At 27.4% G+C, this 25,460-nt stretch overlaps 2 protein-coding genes across 2 annotated transcripts; one reads left to right on the forward strand and one right to left on the reverse strand.

Annotated features, from left to right (window-relative positions):
• Positions 1 to 2,913: 2,913 nt before the first annotated feature.
• Positions 2,914 to 15,807, forward strand: LOC100205369 (YTH domain-containing family protein 2). Its single transcript, XM_065795773.1, has 5 exons — positions 2,914 to 3,052; positions 11,533 to 11,557; positions 12,993 to 13,042; positions 13,817 to 15,391; positions 15,492 to 15,807. Exons 1-5 carry the CDS (start codon positions 3,023 to 3,025, stop codon positions 15,522 to 15,524), a joined length of 1,713 nt encoding a protein of 570 aa, XP_065651845.1. The 5' UTR covers positions 2,914 to 3,022; the 3' UTR covers positions 15,525 to 15,807.
• Positions 15,808 to 17,049: 1,242 nt separating this feature from the next.
• On the reverse strand, positions 17,050 to 18,836 carry LOC136079647 (tigger transposable element-derived protein 4-like). The gene is made up of 2 exons (XM_065795774.1): positions 18,404 to 18,836; positions 17,050 to 18,276 (listed from the first exon to the last, which is right to left on the reverse strand). Exon 2 carries the CDS (start codon positions 17,744 to 17,746, stop codon positions 17,099 to 17,101), a length of 648 nt encoding a protein of 215 aa, XP_065651846.1. The 5' UTR covers positions 17,747 to 18,276; positions 18,404 to 18,836; the 3' UTR covers positions 17,050 to 17,098.
• Between the last annotated feature and the right edge of the window lie 6,624 nt (positions 18,837 to 25,460).

Genomic DNA, 25,460 nt, shown 5'->3' on the forward strand with positions numbered 1-25,460 from the left:
AAAATAAGCAATTGCTTTTACTCAGTAATTGGTCAGCTTTACGAGAACAAAAACGTTAGCAGTTTTGCTGTAGTTTTTACTCACGCAAAGTTAAGCAATTTTCTCAGTAACTGTTCATCTTTACGTAAACTTAATCAAAATAACTAAAGTTTTTATTCTTGTAAAGCAGAACAATTGCTGAGTAGAAGCAATCGGTCATTTTTATTCACCCGGCCTATTTACTAATATATTGAAAACAGAGTGCTCATACATCGATTGAGGGTTTTTGGCTTAGGCAGGCACTCTTTTAATGAAAAGAAAAATTTTTAAAAATTTGTATCTTAAGTTTCCAACGAATACATTATTTCCAACAAAATACATAATGGAATAAATATTATTAAGTCGATTGAAAAAAACAGTCGAACAAAAAATCTTTTTATGCAGTTTAAAGTAGCTGTGTTTTTGTTATTTAGTTTTTCTTTTATTTGCAACAATAAAAATATTATGTTTAAGTAAATGTATTAAATATATGAACAAGTTTTTTGTTTTAAAAAGCTCATTTTATAAATAATTTAATGTGATAGTTTTATTGAATTACGACTTACTATTTTATATACACGTTTCAGTATTTGCATGCTTCAGTAGATGCACAATTCAAATTTTAACTTCCCTTTACAGTATGCTTGAAGGTTTATAATAACTCAACAGTTGTCAACCATAAAGATATGTTTATAAACTATATGTTATAACTAAATGTTTATATATATACATATATACTTAAAAGAAGCAAAATAATATGCTGATTTTGAAAATAATATTTGTTTTTATTAAAAAATTAAAATTAAAAAAGTAGAGTTGTTTTTTTCATTAAAAACCCCCGTCCTAAACAAAACGGGGGTTTTAAGGTATATTTTTGCAAGTATTTTTTTTACTAAAAATTTTTTTTAATAAAATTATTATTTATGAAACAAGAATTTTTTTCTGCTTTTTTTGAGTCCAAGGTTGATATGGTTTAGAAAAAAAAAATTCAAAAATATTAGGATCTGTCAAGAATTTAAATTCCAAAGAGGACCCTTAAAGACCAAAGAGGACCCTCTTTTTTTTGCTATGAAAATCGCTCCACCCTAATATATATATATACATATATATATACACACACACATTTAGAGTAAAATCAATTGAAAACAATTAAATCATCTAATTATAAAGTATAAACTTTAGATGTTTATTCAACTTTATTATTTGGCTTTACTACAAACCCAAGAACTTTTTGTGTTACTAATTGCACAATTTTAATGCAAATTTTTTACAGTCGGACACCATTTGGTATAGTCACTTTAGGCGTTTTCATTTAGTTTTGTACAGATGTGAACAGCACAAAGCGAGCTCTGGTGATTTTTTGATATGTGGTTTACCACATTAAATCTTATACTATGTTTTAGAAACACGGAGTTCTTGCAGTATAAGCTATCCAGTTGTCCAGTTAACTATAATTAAGTTAGATCTTATATATTAAGCTTGGTTTTAAATTCAGAAAAAAGTTAAAATTCACTTATAGTTTTCTTCTGGGTATTGAGGTACTCCATAAAGGTCTAGGTTTTGTTACTGAACTCAGCGGAAAAGTTTAGTAAAGAGTATATTTTTACTGGTAAAGAGTTTAAACCTTTACCAATAGTAAAGACTTCTTTTCTGGTAGTAAAGACTATATAGTTAAAAGTATATTCCTTTAGACCTATTAATTTGTTAAAAAATTTCACAAAATCAGTATTTTTTCAGACTTTTGAAATTAAAATCCCTCAATGGTGTTTAATTTCTTTACTTTGAATTATATTTTTTATTACAAACACTTCTGTCTATGTTTATTGTAGCTCTATCAGTAAATGTTATCCGTTTTGATGCATTAAAATTATCATAATAATAGATTTTAAATACTCTTTAATGTCTGGGTAACTCAAGGTAACCTGCGTTTTATACTTGTTGTTTTGGGTTATAACTTTTTATATAACCCGAGAGTAAAATTTTTATTTTAAAGGTAAAAATATTAGTAACATCATAAGTTTGTTAAGGTTAGTTAAAATAAATTGTAATTTATTTCAACTAATCTTAAGTTGTAACTCGTTATAATTTTATATTATTTTTGTGTACGTGTGTGTGCGCAGATTCAGCAGCTTATTGGGTATGTACTTGTAGGATAATAAAATTCGATTATGTCTAAAAATTTTATATGACTCTTTAAGTTATATTCTGTTCGTACGATAACAAAGTCCTTATTCTAATGTAGAAATCGCTTAAAATTTTTTAAAGCTAACGCTGTCTCATTCTCTTAGCTTTATTTGATGTAATAAAATTCTATGTTATAAAAGATTTTTTGCTTCTCATCTCTTTTAGCATTTTTCAATTGTTTTGTGACCCTTGTTAGTTGTAAAGATAATGTTTTCCGACCGCACCCTCTTATTTACATAAAGTTAATGCCAAATTTTTATGGCTACTTTTAAATCAAATGTAACTATATGTAAAATACGTTAAATATAGTTGTATTCTCTTAAATTATTCTAGCAACAAATGGTTTGTTTTAAAATAAATTATAATTTTAATGACACTTTTTTTACTTAAAATAGTTATTTAAATTATCTTGTGTTATGAAGTGCTCGGCCGCTTTTATTGTTAAGTGACGTAAGGCGTGACTTTATGGATGTGCCGAAATATAAATGTTATTTAGTGTTGGTGTTTAACTATTTTATTTTAAATTGTATATGATTTCATCTGATTTTATTTTGTTGTATTTTTTCAATTTTAAATATTTTTTTATTTATTCAAATATGTAATGCTGATTTAATAATACAAATAAATTTCAAATAAAATTGATAACTGTGTTATAGCGAAAGGTTTAGATAAAAAGTTGTCCCCCGTGTTAACTTATATTTTCTTATTGTAGCTGTTAATATTTTCATCTCTTTGTGTTACAGATTCCACGCTGAAGTAAAAAAAAAGAATTTCTATCTTTGAGGTTTACTTCGAGCGTATCAACGAAAAGTTTTTTTGTATGGTTGTTATGTCTCATTGCTTAAACCAGGTAGCTTAGTTGTTTGAATTTTCACCAGTATTATACTAAAGACGATAGAGAATGGTTTTTCAGAACGTTGGTTCATTGAACATATATTTAATTATGTTATTGGTTATCGTCAATTCTCCTAGATTCATATTAAATTATCATAGCTATTATTATTACTATTAATTATAAAGTATGGGTTTTAAATAAAAGTTTGTAGTCAGTTATGATGCAATGAAGTAAAAGACTTGTAAATTCAACAGTAAAGATGTTTACACATCTTATGTTTTTAGTGTTAAAGTTGTAGCCAAACCCAAACATAGGGCTAAAAACAAAAGTTAACTGAGTTATGAGCATAAATCTTAATCGGAAGTATGTTGTTTCCAATAAGTAAAGATAAAAACTTGGTGGATTTCATAAACCTATATTTAAAATTGGAGCATAATGCTGCAAGTTTTGTGATGAGCTCTGCTATTTTGTTTATCAATTAATATTGTTAGCTTTTTAGTAGATAATTAGCAAAGCATGGAATTGTGCAAAGTCCTACTCACAATTTATACATTCATGTTTTGATTTTTTTTCTTGCATTTTGTGTTTGATATGTACCACACACTTCTGGGCAATATAAGTAGGATTTGATTAATATTTGTTAATATTTACGATGATTTATGCAATGAAATAACTTGCTTATCTGCCAAATTTAAAAGAAAACCTTTGAGAAACTGAATTATTTTAAACAAAAGCTCAATATATAAGCAATAATAAATTTTATTACTTTAAAATATATTAATGATGAACAAGAATAAAATGTAAAAAGAGGCATGAACTTGTAACATTACGACAGTTACATTTGGAAACTGTTTTCAATTTGTGTAATATTGCAAAGACTTTCAAAGGGTTAAAGTTTAAAAATTTACATTAAAAATTCTGAAACATGTTAACTTATTAACAATTGGTTATGATTTGATTCCTTTTGTAAATTAAACTTTGAAAAATACTTAAACAGCCTGCTTTTATTGCCAATAAAATAAAAAGATTAAGTAGTCCCTAATTGATCTGTAACCCTAACCATGTACTTTTGTTTCTACTTCTATGTGCCAGTTAATGTATGTACAATTAATTATGCCTATCAAATTTAATTTTTTAATAAAAAAAATTAAATTTAATAACCAATGACTTGAAACAATTATTGTCTAAACCTTAGATAAACCTTGAATAAGAATCATTAAAGTTAAAACACTAAAAAAGAAGAAAGATTTTGTTGAGAAGAAAAAAAAGACAATTTTTTTTGTAGCTATTTGAATTGAATAGCTTTGATCTTTACTTACGTTTTTATATTATTGAAACACATTTAAATAAAGTGTTGATTTTTTATTGGAAGTAATAATGAATAATATATATATTTTTCACATTTATATAAGTATGTTTTTTTATTATAAATTCTTTAAATAAAAAAATTATATTTCTAATTATAATTATGAATTATAAACTTTTCAAAGAAATTATTTAATTTTTTGTTTTGTGTTGTTTACATTACTGCAAAGAATTGTTAAAAAAAAGTTTTTTAACTTTTAAATGTGTGGATTTATTAAACAATCATGAGATGTAAATTGTTACTTTATTTAAAAGGTTTCCCATAATATTATATCATAAAAACGTTAGTAAAGATAAACGACTCAAAGTTATTCCAAACGTAATTTAAATAATATTATTGTTGTATGTTATTATTTAAGTTAAGTTTTAATTTAATTATTTTAGTTTTAGTTAAATTATTTTTATGTTAGTTTTCGTTATTTTTTTTACGAAGATTTGCTTTCTTTAGGATAATTTTTTTTTAGTTTCTTTATAGTTAAGTTGAGATTTTTCAGCACATTTTAAAATTGTATAAAAATTTTCATAGCATCTCAACAGTCGTGGTCAAATTTTCAAAATCAAATAGTATTTGTGTGGTCATATTATAGCGTGAAATCATATGCCTTCCCGGCCAAGCCTGTGTATATAAAAATATATATTAAGATATATTATTCAATTGAATTTGAAAGATTCCAAATAAACTTTAATGTGTGTGTGGTGGTAGTAGTTGTTGTTGTTGTTGTTGTTGTTGTTGTTGTTGTTGTTGTTGTTGTAGTAGTAGTAGTAGTAGTAGTAGTAGTAGTAGTAGTAGTAGTAGTAGTAGTAGTAGTAGTAGTAATAGGTAGTTATGATGATTTGTTAAATGAATTAAAATGTTAAAGTTTAAATCATAATTTTTATTAATGCTATTAGGAATAATAGTAATTATATGATTCTATAACAAGATTTTATATCATAATTCAAGATGATATAAATATTTTTTATTGAAAAACAGCTATTGAGTTTAGTGATAAAAACAGAGTTGATAATTTTTAAAAAGCTAGAAATTTGATAAACAGAAGCATTTCCAGATATTAGGTTATTTTATTCACAAAAGATTACTAAATGAACATATTTCAAAGTATAAAAAAAATATTTCCCAGTAAGTTAGTAATTATTGTAATAGTTTTTAATTTCTGAAGTTTTTTGTAAACTGAGTAAACTATAATTTGTGAAAATAAATTTTAAAAATATTTTTTTGTTCATTTTTTAAAATAATTTTTCTTGCATGCATTGCATACTCAGTTTTTAGAATAAATCAGTTTAATGAAAAGTTAATGGTTTTCCATCCCACATATTTTTTGACAGCATGGTCTTTAGAAAATTTTTAGTGTTTAAAAGAATTTTTAATGAAATTTTTTGTTTGTTTGTTTGCAATTACGTTTTTTTAATTTTTTGTTTTTACTATTCAAATTTTTTACTGTGTTCAATCAAATTATGTTTCTATTTTTATTTAATTTTTAATTAAGTATTGATTTTTTGATGCATAGTTTTATCAAAATTTTTATATTTGTTATAATTATTATTTAAATGTTTGTTTAAAAGATTGTTATACAAGCCTAAAATATTTTTTAAGATTTCCTACTAAAATATTTTCAAGTTTTTTTCCTGGATTATCCTTAAACAAATATTGGCATTATTAAATCCCTTTCTTAAAACAATCGTTTAAGAAAATGTTTAACTTTTTTATCATTGATTGACAATATGAATAAAAATTATTAGAAACGAAGAAAAAAATCTGTCAAAAGTATAGATCAATTTTGTTCTAAGATGTAGGTTATGTAATATTTAGCAAATTTTATCAGGTAGAATGTATTGTAATGTAAATTTTATCAGGTACATGTTTTTTGAGTTAATGGAATTAATCAAATAAATTTATAAAAGTTATTTAACAAGTCATCAACACAATAACAACCAAATTGAACAGACAATAACAAGCAATAACTTAAAATTTATTTTTATTACTTGGGTTCTAGTTATTTATTTCTAATAATAAATTAAAGTTTCACCTATTACAAAAAACTGAAAACAGTGTGTATCAGATCTGAGAGAATCTTTATCATACCTGTTAATATTTTCTTTATCGTTCCTGTTTTATGTATATATATATATATATATATATATATATATATATATATATATATATATATATATGTATATATATATATATATATATATATATATATATATATATATATATATATATATATATATATATATATATATATATATAGCTGGTTTAGGTGAGTAGTCTGATGTCATACTGAAATAGCCTGCTGTCGGGGGCTTCAGTACATGCATCGACTGACAAATAGCCTGACTCGCAGCAGAGTGCTGCTACATCAACTGAGGGTTTGGCATGGGGCAGCAATCTTTTTTTTCATTATTTTTTGTTTTCTTCTTTTTCTGAAAATTCATATTTAATTAATGTAGCAAATTATTTTTTAACTTTTTTCACCACTGACAAAATTGTTTCTTAATTTTTTTTTGCCCGTATCCTAAAAAGTCTGGCCACCCCTGTGTTATATAAATATGCTATAATATAATATAAAGCCTTCCTGGAAAGCATGTCCGGTTGCACGCCTTGTTTGTCCGTGCCTAATGTAATTTTTTTAGACAACTTGACCACACTTTTATATATTTTTTTAAGAATTTGCGTTTTAAAAATTTGCAGCAAAATTAAGCTTTAAAGAAACTACAAAGAATAAAACAGCAATACTCAAAGAAAGGAAACGAATACTTTACGAAATAGAAAATCTAAATAAGAAAAAATTGAAAATTAAAAAAAAATTTTTGTAAAAAAAAATAATATACCTAAATACTTTACTGTTTGTGTTTTCTTTTCTTTTTTACTTTTTTTTTTTTAAGACATTTACTATTTTCCACTATCCCACTAACAAAATTGATACAAGTCAAGAAAAAAAGCAGATAAGAATAAAACGAAAATAAAAAAATTTTTTTTTACTTTTTTTTTAGTCAGCATATTAAAGAGATACTTTATAATTTGCGTGAGAAACATAGACAATTAAAAAAAAAAATTTTCAAATGTTTTTGCCAAACTTTACTGTTTTTATCAATGCACAGGAATGCGAGAAGACTAATTGCTATTTATTTGTGAAAATTTTTGTAACAAGTTTTTCATGTGAAAAAACAAAAAGTCTAATATTTAACTATAAAATATTTTTAGGAGCCTATTTAAAAACTTTAAAAAACGAATGAACATAAGAAAAAAATTTACAAGATTTCTTATAGTTCTAGCGTACATAACAAATGAGTTTCTTAATTATACGCACTGATAAAAATCGGAATAAATTGCATATCAAAACTTTCAATTTTTGTTAATTTGTTATAAAAGATAATTTTCAACATCAATGTTTTTTTTCATCAACTTGTGTAAAATTCAGTAGCTGAAAACAACCACTCTAAAATAAAGAATACAAAAGTTGTATAAAAATTTAAATAAAGGAAAAATTTAATTTTCTTTTTTTAATTATTAAATTTTTTAGTTTAATTGATTAAACTTAATATTTCGTTACAATTTTGTTTCCTTTTTTTTAGGACTGTCTTTTTTTCCTCAGTAGATTAGCTTTTTGCCGCTAATTATTGAAATGCTTCATAAGTTAATAGTTGCAAACTGCCGTGGTCAGTGTGTCCAAAAAAGTTACTTTAAATGTGGACAAACAAGACGTACGACCGTGCGCGCTTTCCAGGAAGACTTAATATATATCATTCCTGGTTTTAAAGCGTAAACTGGCATGCCATTTATGTACGTGCTATGCCACTTCATGTAAGCCATTTTTTATGAATTTTTAATACTTAAACAAGTCTAAAGAAATCATTTAAACATTAATGTTATATAAACTGCTTATGAAGTTTAAATGGCGATTATGTAAAAAAGTTTACATGACGATTACATTTGATATTCGCACTATTTACAAATTATAATAAATTAAGAAAAGACAAAAAAAATTTTATTTTTATTAGCATAATTTTTCCATCAAAAATGTTCAATAAAAAAAATTAAAAAAAAGAATTTACAGGCACATAAAAAAAAAAATTATAAAATAAAGATAAGAAAAAATTTTAATTTATTATTTTGTAAGAGCAAGAATATTTATTTTGACAATTTCTCATAACAAACAATAACAAAAATAATTGCTCAATTTAAAAAAAATGATAAAATACAAAACAAAAAATTGTTAACTAAAATATAGTACATATTAAATTTTATTTTATATTAGCATCATTTTTCATATTTTAAATTTTGTTTGTTTGTTTTGTTATAATGATTGATTTTATCAAAAAAATAAAAAACATTAGAAACTTTAAACAACATCTTATAAAGGGTTTATTTTTTTATAATTTTAAAATAAAAACTTCTTTTATGGGTATAACTCTATTATTAATTTTTTTTGCTTGAGTTTACACATATAAATACAGCGTGGAAAATAAGAAATCAAAGGCGAGCAGTCAATTCGACCTACAAACATAGAATTGACTGTCAATTGTTTAATTTGGACGGTCAAAATTTAATTTTTTTCTTTGTTTAAGTTTTTATTTTAGTAATTGTTCTTAATAAATGAGTCAATGGAGCATATTATATGTGCAGAGATAATGAATCATTAAGTAGTGCACAATTTGATAATAAAATAACAACATGACTTTGTTATTAAAAAAAATTGTACTACTAACTTGCTTGAATCTATTGATTTTATCACAAAGACACTTGCAGATGGATACAATGTAGATGAGTTTTTATTAGATTTAGCAAAAGCATTTGTTTTATTGTTAAGGTTATTAGTAAAGCTTGATCGGCTTAGGATTAAAAACAAATTATTATAGTGTTGTAAAGTTTTTTTAAGTGAAAGAATTCATAGAGTAATAGTTCGAGAAAAAATGTGTCACAATGGGAGAAAATAGATAGTAGAGTCTCTCAAGGTTCCGTTTTAGGTCCACTATTCTTCGTGGTATTTATAAATGGTTTATTAATTAGATAAGGTATTTATAAATGATTTATTAATCAAAAATGAAAGCAAACTATTCGCTGACAATGCTAAACTTTTAGCAGTTATTAAATCAGAATTAGGAAATATTAGTTTACAAAACGATCTTAATATTTTAAAAGAATGGACAGATGACTGGCAGATAAAATTTAACTCACAAAATTTAAAGTAATGCATTTCGGAAATAACAACACTAGAGAAAATACAAAAATGATGAAGAGGAAATGACTTGAGGAAGTAAAAGTTGAAAAAGATCTTGGTATTTTAATCTCGAATGATATTGGTTGGAGTCACCATAAATGCAATGCATAAATAAAGCAAGTAAACAAATGGAAAAATTAAACATGCATTTATATATGTAGATGAAAGTATTATTAGCTTATTATATAAGTCATTAGTTTGTCCCTATCTTGAGTATGGAGCCATTATTTGGAACCCTCATTAGAAAGGAGTTTTTGATAGACTTAAAAAAGTTCAAAATAGATCAACCAAAATATGTCTAGTTAGTTATGGTCATAAAGAAAGAAATTTAAAACTGAAATTTTTAACTTAAATCTCTTATTAGGAAACAGGAGAAGGCGGTATGATTTAATCCTAATGTTTAAATTAACAAAACAAATTGACAAAATAAATTTGCATAACCCAATTGAATATTTTAATACCAATGGTATTAAAAGAGGCCATAAGTTAAAAATACATAAAGATTCAATAAAAACACAATATCTGCAAAGTTTAACACAATCAAACACAATTTTTTACTCTATTAGAGTTGTAAATAACTGGAATGTACTAACACAAGAAATCTAAGTCAACAATTGTAATCAGTTTAAGATCCACATTTCAAATTTTAAACTTTAAATCGCAGATCTTGTATATTGTTTTAATCATTGTTATTGACTAAAATTTTTTATTGTTTTAATCACTGTTATAGTCTAAAATTCTACGTGATTTCAGTTTCAACTCATACAAGTTACAGTGTCATTTTTATTTTATACTATATATTTTTTAAGAACCCTATTAAAGAAAAAAAAACGCAAATGACAAATAGTATTTTTAAATTTATCTTAAACCATTCATTCATTTATTGCAGTTCGCTGCAAAAACTTACAACAAAGAAGAAAAACAGTAGTTAAAAAAGAAATGTTCTAAATACGACAATTATTAATATTATTATAATATTATTAAAATAATATATTAAATATATAGTATATTATATATTATATATTTTTGTTAAAATAGCAATAAAATAAGAACTTTAATCATATATGAAAAAAAAATTTTTGCCACCAGTAAAATGAAAGTAATCTAATTATGTGAAGCAAAAAATTAATATATATAGTTTTCAAAATTTAAATAATTTTATCAAATTTCATTATATGCATTTTCCATATTACATTCTGATTATTTGTCAAGCCCTGTTTTTCAAACTCTGATTTTTTTTCCAACCATGACCAACATGAATTTATTTTAGAAGATCAAAATAGCACTTTTAGTGATTTTGGGCAGGCAACCAGTTGACCAGCAGTTATTTTCCACTATATATATGTATGTATGTATGTATATGAACATTATTATATGTATGTATATATAATAAAAAGATTGCCTGCCCTAGATAAACCCTGAGTTGATGTAGCGACACTTCTTGTATATTCTACCTATTTTAGTCTATTTTGCAGTCAATAAAATAAAATTAAAAATAAAAACCACATAACAGATTTAAAAAATAAAAACAAGCACATTCTGCATTAAAAAAAAAAAAAAAGATTTAAATAAGTTTTTGAATCTTTTCTTTTTCGATGTAGCTGCACTCAGCTGTGAGTCAGGCTATGTGTCAGTTGATGTATGTACTGAATCCCCCCGCAGCAGGCTATTTCAGTATGGCGTCAGACTGCTCACCTAAATCAGCAGTATTTTATTTATCAAGGTAAAAAAGAAAAGTTATTTTTCAACACTTTATTCCTGATTTTTTTGTTTTTGTATTTTATTTCTCTCTCTTTTTTTTTAATGAAAAAGTTATTTTGCTTATGTTATAGTAATGAGTTTTATTTGTTTGTGTGTTTTAATGGTTTTAAATTTAACTTATTTAAATTTTTAATATTTTCATTATAGAGAGGAAAGCAAAATAATCACCAAGGTAACAGATGATAAATTTATTTTTTAGTATTCCATAAGTTTAATTTATGTAACAAATTTGTAAAATGTAAATAACTGTAAATAAATATTTAAATCGAATAATAAATAAATTTAATTTGCTGTTTAATAGAACAGTTGAAAACTTTGCAAAGAAATTTAGGAATTAAAAAAAATTTTGCAAATTTTAGTTCCAGGTAATCTAACAAAAAGTTACAATTTTGTCAAAATACCTTAGATTCCATTTTAAGTTCAAATTTTAAGCTTGGTTTTAAGCCATTTTATAAGCTTTGACTTCAATCTCATTTTATTGTGCAGCATGCATTGCATATCTCATTGCACCAGAAGTGCTAGATAATTATAAATTACTTAAACTACTATTGTTACAAAGGCTGCAACTAAACAGTTCAAGTATTTTATTCACAGCTATGCACAAAGGTTTAATAGAGATTTTCTCATAAGACTTTCATAAAAAATATTGGTTTTTTTCATTTTAAAATTTAACAAATTTAGAAATAAGGCAACCCATATTATTGATGACAAATGTTTAATCAAGTTTATGGATTATACAATTTGACACAAATAAATTATTTTACTTGGTTACTGCTTTAATTGATAAAGTTACTGAGTATTTGTGATGTTTAAAGAAATAATTTTGACGTTACAAAACAGTATTTTAATTACTAAAAATTGTCAAAGATTAACTTGCAATATAACCTCATTTCCAATTTGCATGCAAATGTGTTGAAATTTAGTGTCGGTGAGCATCTTATGACAAGGTGTCATAAAAGTCATGAAAGGCATAAGGTCTGTGTGAGGTGTATAACGACTCAATCAACATAAAAAATACTAGAATCACATTTAATTCTGTTGTTAAGGTAGTTCTATGACAGTAAAAAAAATACATTTTTCAGCAAGACAGTGCCTCCACACACAGACAAAAAAATATTGCACTGGTTCAAGTTAAGATCTTAACCCAAATAAAATGATTTGGTCATGTATCAATACTTATATAATAAACCAAACATTTCTATATGCTGAGCATTTGAAGCATTTTTTGAATGAGTATTGGTTAAAGGTCCAATAAAAAATATGTATGAATTGGTTGAATCTATGCAGAGAATTTTTCTGTTCCTTGATTAAACTTTAACGCAACTTATTTTTTGAATTTTTGAAATAATTTATTTTTTAATGTTTTATTTTAAATTTAAACTTTTTTTAACTATTTTATCTTATTTAGTTGTGTAGCTAATTATTTTATTAATTATAATTAATAAAAAATAAGTTTAATTGATATGAAAAGATTGATTGAAATTAACATCTTTATTAAAGTTTATAGCACTAATAATATATATGTTATAGCACTATAATATATAAATGCAAGAATGGTTTCTTTTGTTTTTCATATTTATTATCATTAAATTTTTGATTTTTTTTAGTTTATATTTCTGACAACAGCTTACACCATACGCCATATTACAAAGAGCAGGTTTGTATAGAGTTATACTTATGCATGGCAGCTTTTTCTTTTTTTTCTTTCACTCAGTATACATTATACTAGAATATACATTATATTAGAATATCATATATTTTGTATATACATTATATTTATTTTCTTTTACTTGCATAATTTTATTAAAATCAAAATAAAGCCACATTGAAGTGAATTGGTTTCACAACCATTGAAATAAGTCATAGCTAACTTAGAGTTGATTATAGTTTACTAAAATATTTAGTGTAAAATAAAATTTTATATTTGTATTTGTCTTAAGTAAATTAGTTATTTACTGCAACTTGGCTAAAAGAAAGTTAAAGTTTCAGAGATTCAAATTTTTACTCAACAATTTCCTGCTACTGTTTATTAAATTTTTCAAGTGTCCATTCCAATTTGGCATCTAAGAGTAGTAAACAAATTGTTTTTTTAATAAATAAAAATCAAACAGCTATTTTTTGTAAAGCATTGTTTGTAAAGCATTATTTGTAACAGATTTTTTTTTTTTTTATAAGTGTATAATAACAGTTTTGAAAGCTCCCAAAATTTCTTAAGAAAGTACTTTGTATCATATTTTTATTTTTCAGTATTAGAAATTTAATTCATTTATCGTATTAAAGTAAGATCAAAAATATTTGTTTTACTTTCAATTTTATTTTTTAAGAGATTATATTACGTTATGATTATTGTTGATTTGAATTATTTTAATATTTTAACAAAGAATAATAAATAAAATCTTGGTTAATTAAAATATTTACAATTTTTTTTAAGGCTGTTGATAATCTAACATTAACTACGGCTCAACCCATAGTGACACATATTGGCAGCAACAGCATGCCTGAACCTTATATCTCTCCAGGTGGTTATTATGCTAGTAATGCAGCTTTTCAGCAATGTATGTCTTATGCTAATTTTACTCAACCTCATTCTCAATGGTCAAATGGAGGTAACAGTCATCAAGCCACACTACAGGGTTTTGATGCTATGCAATACAGTACCTTAAGTGCTGCTCCTACAGCCGTTCCAACCGCAGACAATGCACAAAATCACCAGTATGTGTCCCCAGATCATTTGTTTAACCAAAATAACTCAGGTTATCAAAGTGCATTTTCTGCACCTTACATGAATGGTAGTTGGTCATATTTTAATAATCCAAATTCTTTCTTTTTTCCTACTGGTACTGGCGATTTGAACTTAACTTGGGGTACAAATGCAGAAAATCCAGCTACTGGGTTTCTGCAAGATTTATATAAACCACCCCAATTGTCAACAGATCAAGAAAAGACAATGGATTCATTGCAAAACGATCTAACACATACTGGTTTTGATACAAGTGAACCAAACTCTATTGATTCAGTTGATAAATCTCTGTCAAATTTTAGTCTTAGTAATGATAAGGAAATTGATAGAGAAACTTCTGTTGTGACCAGCATGAACTCAGGTTTAATTAACACTTCTAAAAGTACTGCCGTTAATACTTCATCTGGACAATCTAATTCCCATTCTAAACCGGTTTCTTGGGCAAGCGTTGCTAGTCAACCAGCCAAAAGTAAGACTCCTATTGTTCGTAAACCTATTAAAGAGACTCCACCACAAACTGTTAAATCTAATCATTTGCAAAATGGCAATGTTAATGTTAATGGTAAAAGTAAACCGCAGCAGTCTAGTTCTCGTTGGAATCGTCCAAATAGTTTAAGTAGCAGTACTAGTAACAATAGTAATGATGTTGTAGCTGTCATTAATGATAGCCATCTTGATATTAACAATATGAAAGATAATTCTCCATTGTTAAAAAAGCTATTGTCAAAGTTTAATTTTAATCCTAGAGAATTGAATATGGATTTTAAAAATTCGAGGTTTTTTATTATAAAGAGTTATAGCGAGGACGATATTTTCCGCTCAATTAAGTATTCGAGCTGGACTTCCACAGAACACGGTAATCGACGACTTAATGAAGCATTTATTGAACAGAAAAAAACTGGAATTAAAACTCCTATGTATTTACTGTTTAGTGTTAATAGCAGTGGACATTTTTGTGGAATTGCAGAAATGACATCTGAAGTAGATTTAAACATTGAAACAGGTATTTGGGTTCAGGACAAATGGAAAGGACGCTTTGACGTTAGGTGGATATATGTAAAGGACGTTCCTAATAATATTCTTAGACATATTCGCCTAGAAAATAACGAGAATAAGCCAGTAACAAATTCTCGTGACACGCAGGAAGTTTCTCCTGAAAAAGGAAAACAAGTGATTAAAATAATTCATAATTATCAAGCACAGACGTCCATATTTGATGACTTTGCACATTATGAAAAAAGACAAGAGGAAGATGCTAAAATGCGAGTAAGTTTGTAACATTTTCTGATAAGTTACAATTTTTTTTACTACTTGGTTTTGTTTGTTTTTTCTTAATAAAAACTTGTTAAAATTATCTTTATTTTAGATGAAAAAGATTCCTGAGCCATTTAATTTATAACTAATGAAATATCTCTGGCCGTTTTATATGTTTTGATTCATTTGTGGGAAGGTTGAAATATGTTTATTTTACTTGTTATGTCGAATATTTATGCTCAAAATCCCTCTGCCTTTCTCTCTCTATCTTTTGCTCTGTTTTAGTTTCATTACTGTTTGGCAACATACTTAAATTAATTCGCTTTGTAGTTTTTGCCATTCGCTGATCCTAAAGCTCCTGATCCTAAAGTTATTAAAATTCCTTGTAAGCTGTATTTTACTTTAGTTTTTTTTATTTCATAATTGTGTGGAAAAAAAAATTGATTCTCATAGAATTTTGCATCTACTGCGGAATATATTTATATATTGCGGAATTTATGAGTTTTCGACTTTTTTACTTTAATTGCTTAGGTAATTTTTATTTTGAAAAAACTAGAACACGTTTATTTACATTAAATGGCATTGCCAAGCGCTTTAGTGCATTTTGCTCTATTTATAATAATAATTCTTTTAAACACCCAATAATTACAATATATGTAGTAGAATGCATTGTTTCGTAAATATTCTAATTTCGTCGTTGCTTACATCAATGATTGCTCCGTAAAAGAGAAAGATCATTGAATTTATTGACGTATATTATCGAGGTTTTCACACATTTTGCAAATGAATTTTTCTGCGAGTTTGTCTCGCGGTCATTTTTTTGTTATTTAAAATTGTAATGAAAGCGTTAGCTTATAAATTCATATGTTTACGCGCAAATTGATATATCTGAAAAGTTTAAAACATTTTAAATGTTTTTATTGAGGGGGGGGGGGGTATTATATCTTTGGTTTCGATATCTTAGTATTGAAATAGTTGTAGATAAATATACTAAGATACACGACGCAATCAAAAACTCCAATTCCTATCTTAAAAATATTGAGTGTTAAATCTCAGGTATTGCATGGTAGAAATAACAGCTTTCTCCAAGCACTACTACACTTAGCATTTTATTATACAAAAAAAGTTATAATAATCGTTTAGCCTTATACTTTAAAGTGTCGAATAAACGTTGCCGTCCTTATATATAAGTTGTCTTTTAAAGAGGCTTGATTTTGGATAGTTCTTTACGAGTAAGAAGCACAGATAATCAAGAGAAACAAAAGATTTAGCTAATAGTCAAATATCCCAGCAGAGGTCATTTTTGAAATTTTCAATGACCTATTATGCTGTTTTTAAGTAACATTTTACTCCGAAATCTTAGTGCAGTTGGCTGAATTTTTTTTTTAATGGGTCAGTAGTATTGACGTTGATATGAGCTATGCGATGATAGCATTTATGTACAAACTATTAAAGACGATAAAAGTTAAAACTGAAAAATGTGATAAAGATTCCATAATTTCGAAAAAAATATTTAAAATAGTATGGACATATAGTCAGTAAGCAACTTCTGTTAATTTAACAGAAAAAACTAAATTACAGTCGACTCTCGATATCTCGAACACTAAGGGGACCGGAAAAAAAGTTCGAGATATCAAGAAAAGGGTTGAAAATAAATAAAATTGCCCGACTTTCATTAAAACAAGTTATTTTTCTGACAAAAATCATTAACAACAAAAACTACAACTTTTGGAAAAAATCTGTTATCTGATATTGCTTTAAATTATCCATCTTTTCCATCTTCATTAAATCCTCAAGTTTTAGTGCTAGGGATTGTATTTCATTTCCGTATTTTGAGCTGTATAGCGAAGCATTTTGAATTGTTTCAAAAGCAATTTCTAATTGAATATCAGATGGGCGTGGCGGGGCTTCGACGTCAATAGCTTCGTCAACGCTATCTTGAACTTCATTATCGTCGTTTTCAAAATTAGGGTCTAAAATCTGAGCAATGATTTCAGCATCAGTAGCAAGTGAACCGGTGGTTACTACATCGCAATCTAAACCAATGTAAGATTCCGCTGAGAGATCTTCTTGGACGGCACGAGGATCTAACTCTCGCAAACGGTTAAGTTCTTCTGTCAAAAATTTAAAAGAATGATCATCATCAGCTTCTTTAATACTCTTGTTTGTTTTGCTGATACCAGCTTTTTTAAAGCAGTTGATGACAGTCTCCTTCGACACAGCATTCCACGAAGAAACAAGATCTTTCATTGCTTGAAGTATAGAAATTTTTGGCATGGGTTCGTTATTATCGACAGCCTTGATACACAAACGCACAATTTTGTGACGATAATGAGCTTTAAGACTTTGTATTACGCCTTGATCCATGGGCTGAAGGACATGTGGTGTTAGGGGGGGGAAATATTAGGTTGATGTTGCTTAGCCCTTCAATGTGTGGGTGGGCAGAACAGTTATCCACCAGGAGTGCTACTTTCCTGTCTTGAGCACAAAAAAATGAGTCAAGTTTCATTACCCATTCTGTAAAAAGGTCTCCGGTCATCCAACTTTTTAGCTGATTTTTATATGTGCAAGGAAGTTGTTTAATGTGCTTAAAACACTGTGGGTTTTTAGATTTTCCAATAACAAACGTAGGTAATTTTTCTCCCGTTGCACTCCCTGCTGCTATGCCTGTTAGTCTGACTTTACTATTTTTTTCCCCAAAACATTTTTCTCGTGATAAATGGTATGTTTTGTTTGGTAGGCACTGGTAAAATAGTCCAAACTCATCGGCATTGAAAATGTTTTCAAGCTTGTAATTCAAAAGCAATGTTGGAAGTGTAGTTTCATTCCACGAAGCAGTCATATTATTCGTCACGGCGGCACTTTCGCCTGAGATTATTTTAAAGCTGATGCCGTTCCTAAAAATAGGAACAGAATAATTGAATTTTAATTACACGTTTAAAAAACTAAATAAATTAAATATAAACAGATACATGTTATTTGTTTATATTAAAATTGAACAAGATTTGACAAAATTTAACTGACCTTTCTTTCCAATTATGAAACCAACAATCAGATGCTTTAAAATCCAACGCTCCTAATGCTTCTGCGAATTTTAGTGCCTTTTCTTTTAGTATGGTACCATCAATTGGTACTTGTTGACTTCTTTTTGCAACGAACCACGTGTATATGGCCTTGTCTACATTTTTGAAATTACCACTACGAAGTTTCTTCCGTTTAGATTTGTGCCATTTTTTTCCAGTGAGGTTAATAACTTGGTTTTATTTTTAATCCAGGTTGATAATGTGTTCTTTGGGACTCCATACTTTTTGGCAACCTCTTTGTTAGACATCCCAGTCTCTAGGTCTTTTAATGCCTTGCATTTTTCTATTATAGATTTGTTCGTGAGTTTTCGTTTAACGAGCGGCATGTTGCTGCGTTTGACAAAAAGAATAAATTATATATTAAAGGAAAACTTTTCAGAAACTCGATTCTTAAAAAAAATCGAATTTAAAAATCGAATTAAAAATTTTTTTTTTTCGAAAATTGGAATTTAAAAAAATCAAATTTTATTAAAACATTTTTGAAAAAAAAAATGTTGAAAAGTTCGAGATAACGAGAGAAAATTGCCCTGTGGACCGAAAATATTGTTCGAGATACCAAAAAGTTCGAGATAATAAGGTTCGAGATATCGAGAGGATTTTAGCCTAAACTAGTACGTTATGTCCATGGGACCGCTAAAAAAGTTCGAGATACTCAAAAGTTCGAGATATCAAGTATTCGAGATATCGAGAGTCGACTGTATTTGATTGCTAAAGTATAAAAAGTGAGTTGTTTCTCACTTTTACTTTGCTTTCCAGTCGTCTTTAAAGCCATATTTTCTAAAATATCTTTGTTAGGGTTATTACTTGAAGTTCACCGTTGAATCTAATATCTTTTTTAAAAGGTGCTCCTTAAGCAAACGAAGCGCTTAAACTGAAGATAAAAATACATATTTTTTTTTAATAAATCAACTAAGCATCGTTATAAATCAATATGGCATAAACTCTTCAAGAAATAAAGGAAATGCTTGGCGAGTTTAAAAAAGAAACCGTAGCAATGTTTAAGAAACACAAACGGTTTTAGAAATTATCAGTGGAAATCTGAAAATTGTAAACGAAATATTAGACTGGCTTGAGGTCAATAGAAATGTAATTAAAATTTAAAAAATTGAAGATGCAAGCGAAAGCATAAAAATTACTGATAAAAAAAAAAAGAAGGAATACAATAGCAAACAAATAAAAAAGGAATCAATCGAAAATAAAATTTTAAAAGAAAAATACCGAAAACTTGAAGATCGTTCACGTAAATAAATCTAAAGAAGTAATAATTTAAGACTAGATAGTTTAAACGAAGACGAAAGAGAAACTTGGGGGCAAACGGTAGTGTTAGAGATGTTGAAATTGAGCGTGCCCATCGCACTGGACGGAAGACCTCGGACAATAATTTTTAACCATTTACGGTTACCAGAAAGTGTGAAAGAAACATGGAATGAAACTGAGGAAAAAGTTAAATTATTTTTAGTAAATAAGTTGGGACTAAATGGAATAGAAATCGAACGAGCTCATCGAACCGGAGTCAGAAAAGAAGGATGCTCGAGAACAGTTATAATAAGATACAATTATAAAACAAAAATATTAAAAGAGTCATGCAGACTAAAAAATCTTAATATATTTAATCTCTTTTTTTTTTTTTTTTTTTTATAAACAGTTAAATTTTTAATTATGACAACGGAAACAAAATATTTTAATATTTTTGATAAAGAAAACACTCTTCTTCTGAACAATATCAACGAATTTTTTTGAAAACAACTCATTTAAGTCTAATTGCTATAGTTTCGAAGAATTGTTTTATAAATGCGTCACAAAATACATTTTCAGCGCTGACATTAAATATACGCAGCATGAGCAAAAACTATGAAAACTTTAAAGAAATGCTAAGACATGTCACGAATTTACTGAAATGTGCCTTTTAGAAACATGGTGCAAAGACGAAAATGCCATAAACTAAAATTTTTAATTACAAGGATATAAAGCTCTCCATCAAACTCGTAGTAGAGGTACTGGCGGAGAAATGTTTCTTCATACATAAAACTATACACTTTAAAAGTAGAAAGCCTCAGCATACTGAACGCAAACTGCGAACTTTTCATGGTTGAATTAACAAACCGAAGCAAAGCAAATGTGTATACAACTCGCTTATATAGACCACCAGATGGCAATATAAAATTTTTTAAAAAGCATATAATTTAGTATCTAAAACTAGCTAAAAATAAGCACTTATGCATAATGGGAGATACTAACTTGGATCTTTTAAAAATAAAAACTAATAGCAATGTCAAACCCTTTTTATATCGATATAATCGATAACATATTTACAAATAATACTACAATATGTAACATTCTGAGCGGAATAATAAAATCTGACATAGGGGAGAGTAGGGTATTGGCGAACACCTAAGCGGGAATGCGAATTAAAGACACCAGTTATACAAAATTGATCATATTTATTGCTTATCAATCAGTTCAACTATTCGGTCACAAACCCTCAAAAGCAATTTTTAAAAACCTTGTTATAGAATAAAAAATTACCCTACCTACGTGGGGTAATTCCGAACACATCGAGGGGCAATCGCAAACATTGTTGCGTAATAACGAATAAAATGCTAATTGTAATAACTAAGTCTAAAAATTATATTATGCAACAACAACAAAAAAAGGAGTGGTATTATTTCCATAGAAGCTACAACAGAGTGTTACTCGAAAAAAAAAAGTTGCATAAAATTATCAGAAAAAGTTAAAATCAAGTTATAGTAAACAACATCTGAAGCTTAGTTACACTACTGCACGTCTGGAACTGAGCATAAGATCCCTTCTCAGCAGGTAAAAAGAAATTGTCGAATTTATTTTCTACAATGCTGTTTTGACAATGTACGGAGTTACCCCGCGTTCGCCATTACCCCACTCTCCCCTAAGTGACCATTTTCCAATATTTCTTTTACTTAGCAATTTCAACAACAAAAAAGAAAACAAAACAATGATTATAGCAAAAAGACAAATAAAAGAAAAAAATATAACAAAGTTCCGAAGCAACTTATCAATGGAAAACTGGTATCAGGTTGTTAATTGCAAAGATACTAACACAGCTTGCAATATTTTTAAACTCACTTTTACAAGTTTGTACGAAAAAGCGTTTCCGAAGCTTGAACAGTTAACTAAACTCAAAAACCTTAAAAGACCTTGGATTACAAAAGGTCTTATTAAATCTTAAAAAAAAAAAAACTTGAAGTTTTTGAAAAAAAAGACTTATAAAAACGAAAAAGTATATAAACAATACAAAAATCTATTTGAAAAATGCAAAAAGCATTTAAAAAAAACTATTATTGTAATTTATTAGAAAATCATTGCGGTACCAAAAAAACATGAGGCTTAATTAAAGAGGTAACAGGGGAAAAAAAAGATACTACCAAAGTGTTCCCGCAATACTTAAAAACAGATGAGAATGATACAGTAGTCAATAAGGCAATAGATATTGCAGAGAAATTTAATAATTATTTTATAAAAATTAGGGAAAACTAGCTAATAAAATTACTCCTGGAAAAAATCGTTATTAATTGTATCTAGAAAAAAAAGCCTCAGTCATGAACGAGCTTGATATAACTCCGGATGAGCTTAAAAATACATTTAATACCTTACAACCAAACAAAAGTCCAGGGCTAGATGACATTAGCTTAAACGTTGTAAAAAATGACTACGATATTATTGAATATCTCCTTCTGCATATCTGTAATCTGTCTTTAAAAAATGGAGTATTCCCTGAACAGCTAAAGCTAGCAATAGTTGTTCCTATATTTAAAAGCGGAGATGATTCTATAGCTTCTAACTACAGGCCTATTTCTATTTTATCATGCATTTCAAAAATATTAGAGCGTATATGCACAATCGACTTTGCAACTATCTGGTAAATCACCACCTGCTAAATAATGACCAATATGGTTTTAAAAAACACCATTCAACAGAACACGTTGTACCCAAACTTGTCAACGAAATTTTAAATGGGTTTGACAACAATGAATACACTCTTGGGGTTTTTCTCGATCTTTCAAAAGCGTTTGACACAGTTGACCACGAGATTCTTCTTTATAAACTGTATAACTATGGAATAAGCAATAACAATTTAATGTGGTTTTGCTCTTACCTTGATAATCGGAAACAAGCTTTATCATATAACAACACTGCAACACGACTTAAAAACATTACTTGTAGGGTTCCACAAGGATCAATTCTTGGTCTATTGTTATTCCTCCTTTACATTAACGGTATCTACTTATCTTCTAACATACTTAACTTTGTCCTTTTTGCTGATGATACGCAAGTATTCTTTAGCCACACAAACATTAGCCTATTATTTAACACTGTTAATCAAGAACTTGAAAACCTGAACGAATGGTTTAAGGCTAACAAACTTTCTCTAAATGTCGAAAAAAGTAAATATATTATTTTTACAAAATTATTAAAATCTGAAACCCTCCCTTTAAAACTACCTGATTTACTAATTGATAAAACTAAACTTAAACGAGAATACTCAATCAAGTTTTTGGGCGTAATTCTTAATGAGCATATTAGCTGGAGTAATCATATCAAAGTAATAGAAAATAAAATATCTAAAATTATTGGTATTATGTATAAAATAAAACATCTCCTGAACACAAACTGTTTATAAAATTTTTCTTTTGCATTTATTCATAGCTTCATCAGCTGCTGCAACGTTATCTGGGCAAGTACTTATCCTTCAAAGTTAAATACGATCTACAAAATACAAAAACGAGCAAGTTGCTTGATATTAAATGCCAATAAATACGCTAGTGCCAGACCACTATAAGAGAAATTGGAGTGCCTTATGTCTATGAAATAAATATTCTTAATATACTTATTTTTATGTTTAAGTTTAAAAATGGTATGCTACCAAGCATTTTCCAAAATCTACTTTTTTACTTTTAACCACAAATATGAAACTAAATACTCAATAAATAATTTTTTTTAATACCAAAAACATCAAAACATGCTGATTTTTCGATATCTTACCGAGGGCCGCGGTTATGGAACTTGCTTTTAACAAGTAATATAAAAATTTTAACTTCAACTCAACATTTTAAACGTGCAACAAAACAACACTTATTTGATTATGATACAAAGCAATTACTATCCTTTTATTAAAAACTTTTGATAATCCTCATTATTTAATGTCATGAATTGACGCAACATCTAAATTATACGGTGATATTATTCTATTTTACAATAATAACACAATTAGTAAATGGAATATTTATTATATCTTACGCAATTTGTAGATGGAATATAAAACAGATTTATTTGGTTTTGTTTGTATATATTAGGGGAGGTCCAAATTTAACTTTTTTTTTTAGATATTTTGTAGTTTAACCACTTTTTCTTAATTAATTTTTTATGCTGATTTCGAATTTCACAATTTTTTTACTTCACTATCAATATTTTGTCTTTTAATTCAATTTTAATAAAAGTGATTATTTTGACAAAACAATTTACTGTTAAATTAAATGAAATCATTATCATTTTCAATCATAAGCGATGTAAAATACATTATAAAAATTTTTTTCATTATTTTTATAAAATATGTAATCACTATGTCTAGTTATATATAACACAAAAAGTTAGACATTGTACATCATCAAGATAGTCTAATATTAATAATAATTTGTTTCGACTTCTATTGAAAGTGCGAAATAACTTTGTGGAAGTCATCGTACGTGATTGTGGATTGCTCTGATGACTTTCCAAGTAGAACCTTTAAATTAGTAGCATATTCTTCTATAGACATAAGACGGCACTTTTTTATATTTTTATAAAAAATCATGATTTTAAATTGAGTTGATTTCCATGGCAATGACCGACTTGTATCTCTAAAATAAATTACTTCATTCTTCAATCACTTTTGGCATTTTATCAGATCATGCTCTTTTTCAATATATTCACTGACATCTGATCCACTAGTAAATGGGCCGCCTTGTAGTTTTAAACAAGTTAAAATAGAATTTCTCCTGGACGCCTGATGTAAAGCTTGTTGTTCTTTTTTAGTTAAGCCGCTTTTTCTTAGTTGAATCTGTCGCTGGTTCCAACTGTATTCTATTTTATCCGACAATATGTCATGCCCAAAAACTTAATTCACGTATTAAATGTAAAAATGATGCATGATCAGTGGCGGATCCAAGATTTTGAAGGAGGGGATGGCTACATTATAAAAAAAAAGTACTTGATTTTAACTTACAAAATTTTATGATTTTTTCCACGTTTTAGAAATAATTATTTGTCATCCAAAGCACATTATCTATTCATTGAAACATAATATACAAACATAAACTATTAAACACAGTCATAAAAAAGAGATTGTGCTTGCATCCTACGTGGATGTAGTGCAATGAAGTTATTTACAATTTTTCTGTTGTAACTCAGTTGTGTAAATTGTTATAATGCATCCCAATCACACACAAATCTGACAATCTATCAGTTGTCATCGTTGTTCGTAAATATGAATGAATGCGGCGTACACAAGAGAATGAACGCTCCGCCTTACAACTGCCAATTGGCAAAGTTGCCAGAATGAGGAATAATTCACGAATATTGGGAAAGAATGTGGAGTCAACATGTTGCTGAAGTAGTTGCGTGATCGTCATTCCACAAAAATTGTTCTCAGCACATAAATGTTTCCATCGCTGAAACTCATTATTCAGACCATATGGGTTCGGAAGAATTCCATACCATTTATCCATTTGTTGCTTTGATAATGTTTCCAACTTTTCATTGTCTTGGGTGATAATAACTTCTGGAATCAAAGAACATAATTTATAATGTGCTATCTTATTTTCTGTAACGCGTGCTGCCAACTCAGATGAAACCTTGTCGAGGAATGGAACGGCTACATTACGCTTGTAGTACTCAAAAGGTGAGGTAGCAGGTATATTTGAGCGGTGGATTTTACGACTACAAAGCCTTGGAGTTTCTTCAGTACAATTTACAGACTGCGCAAT

The sequence above is a fragment of the Hydra vulgaris genome, chromosome 04 (genome assembly GCF_038396675.1).
Source record: "Hydra vulgaris chromosome 04, alternate assembly HydraT2T_AEP".
Taxonomy (NCBI): domain Eukaryota; kingdom Metazoa; phylum Cnidaria; class Hydrozoa; order Anthoathecata; family Hydridae; genus Hydra; species Hydra vulgaris.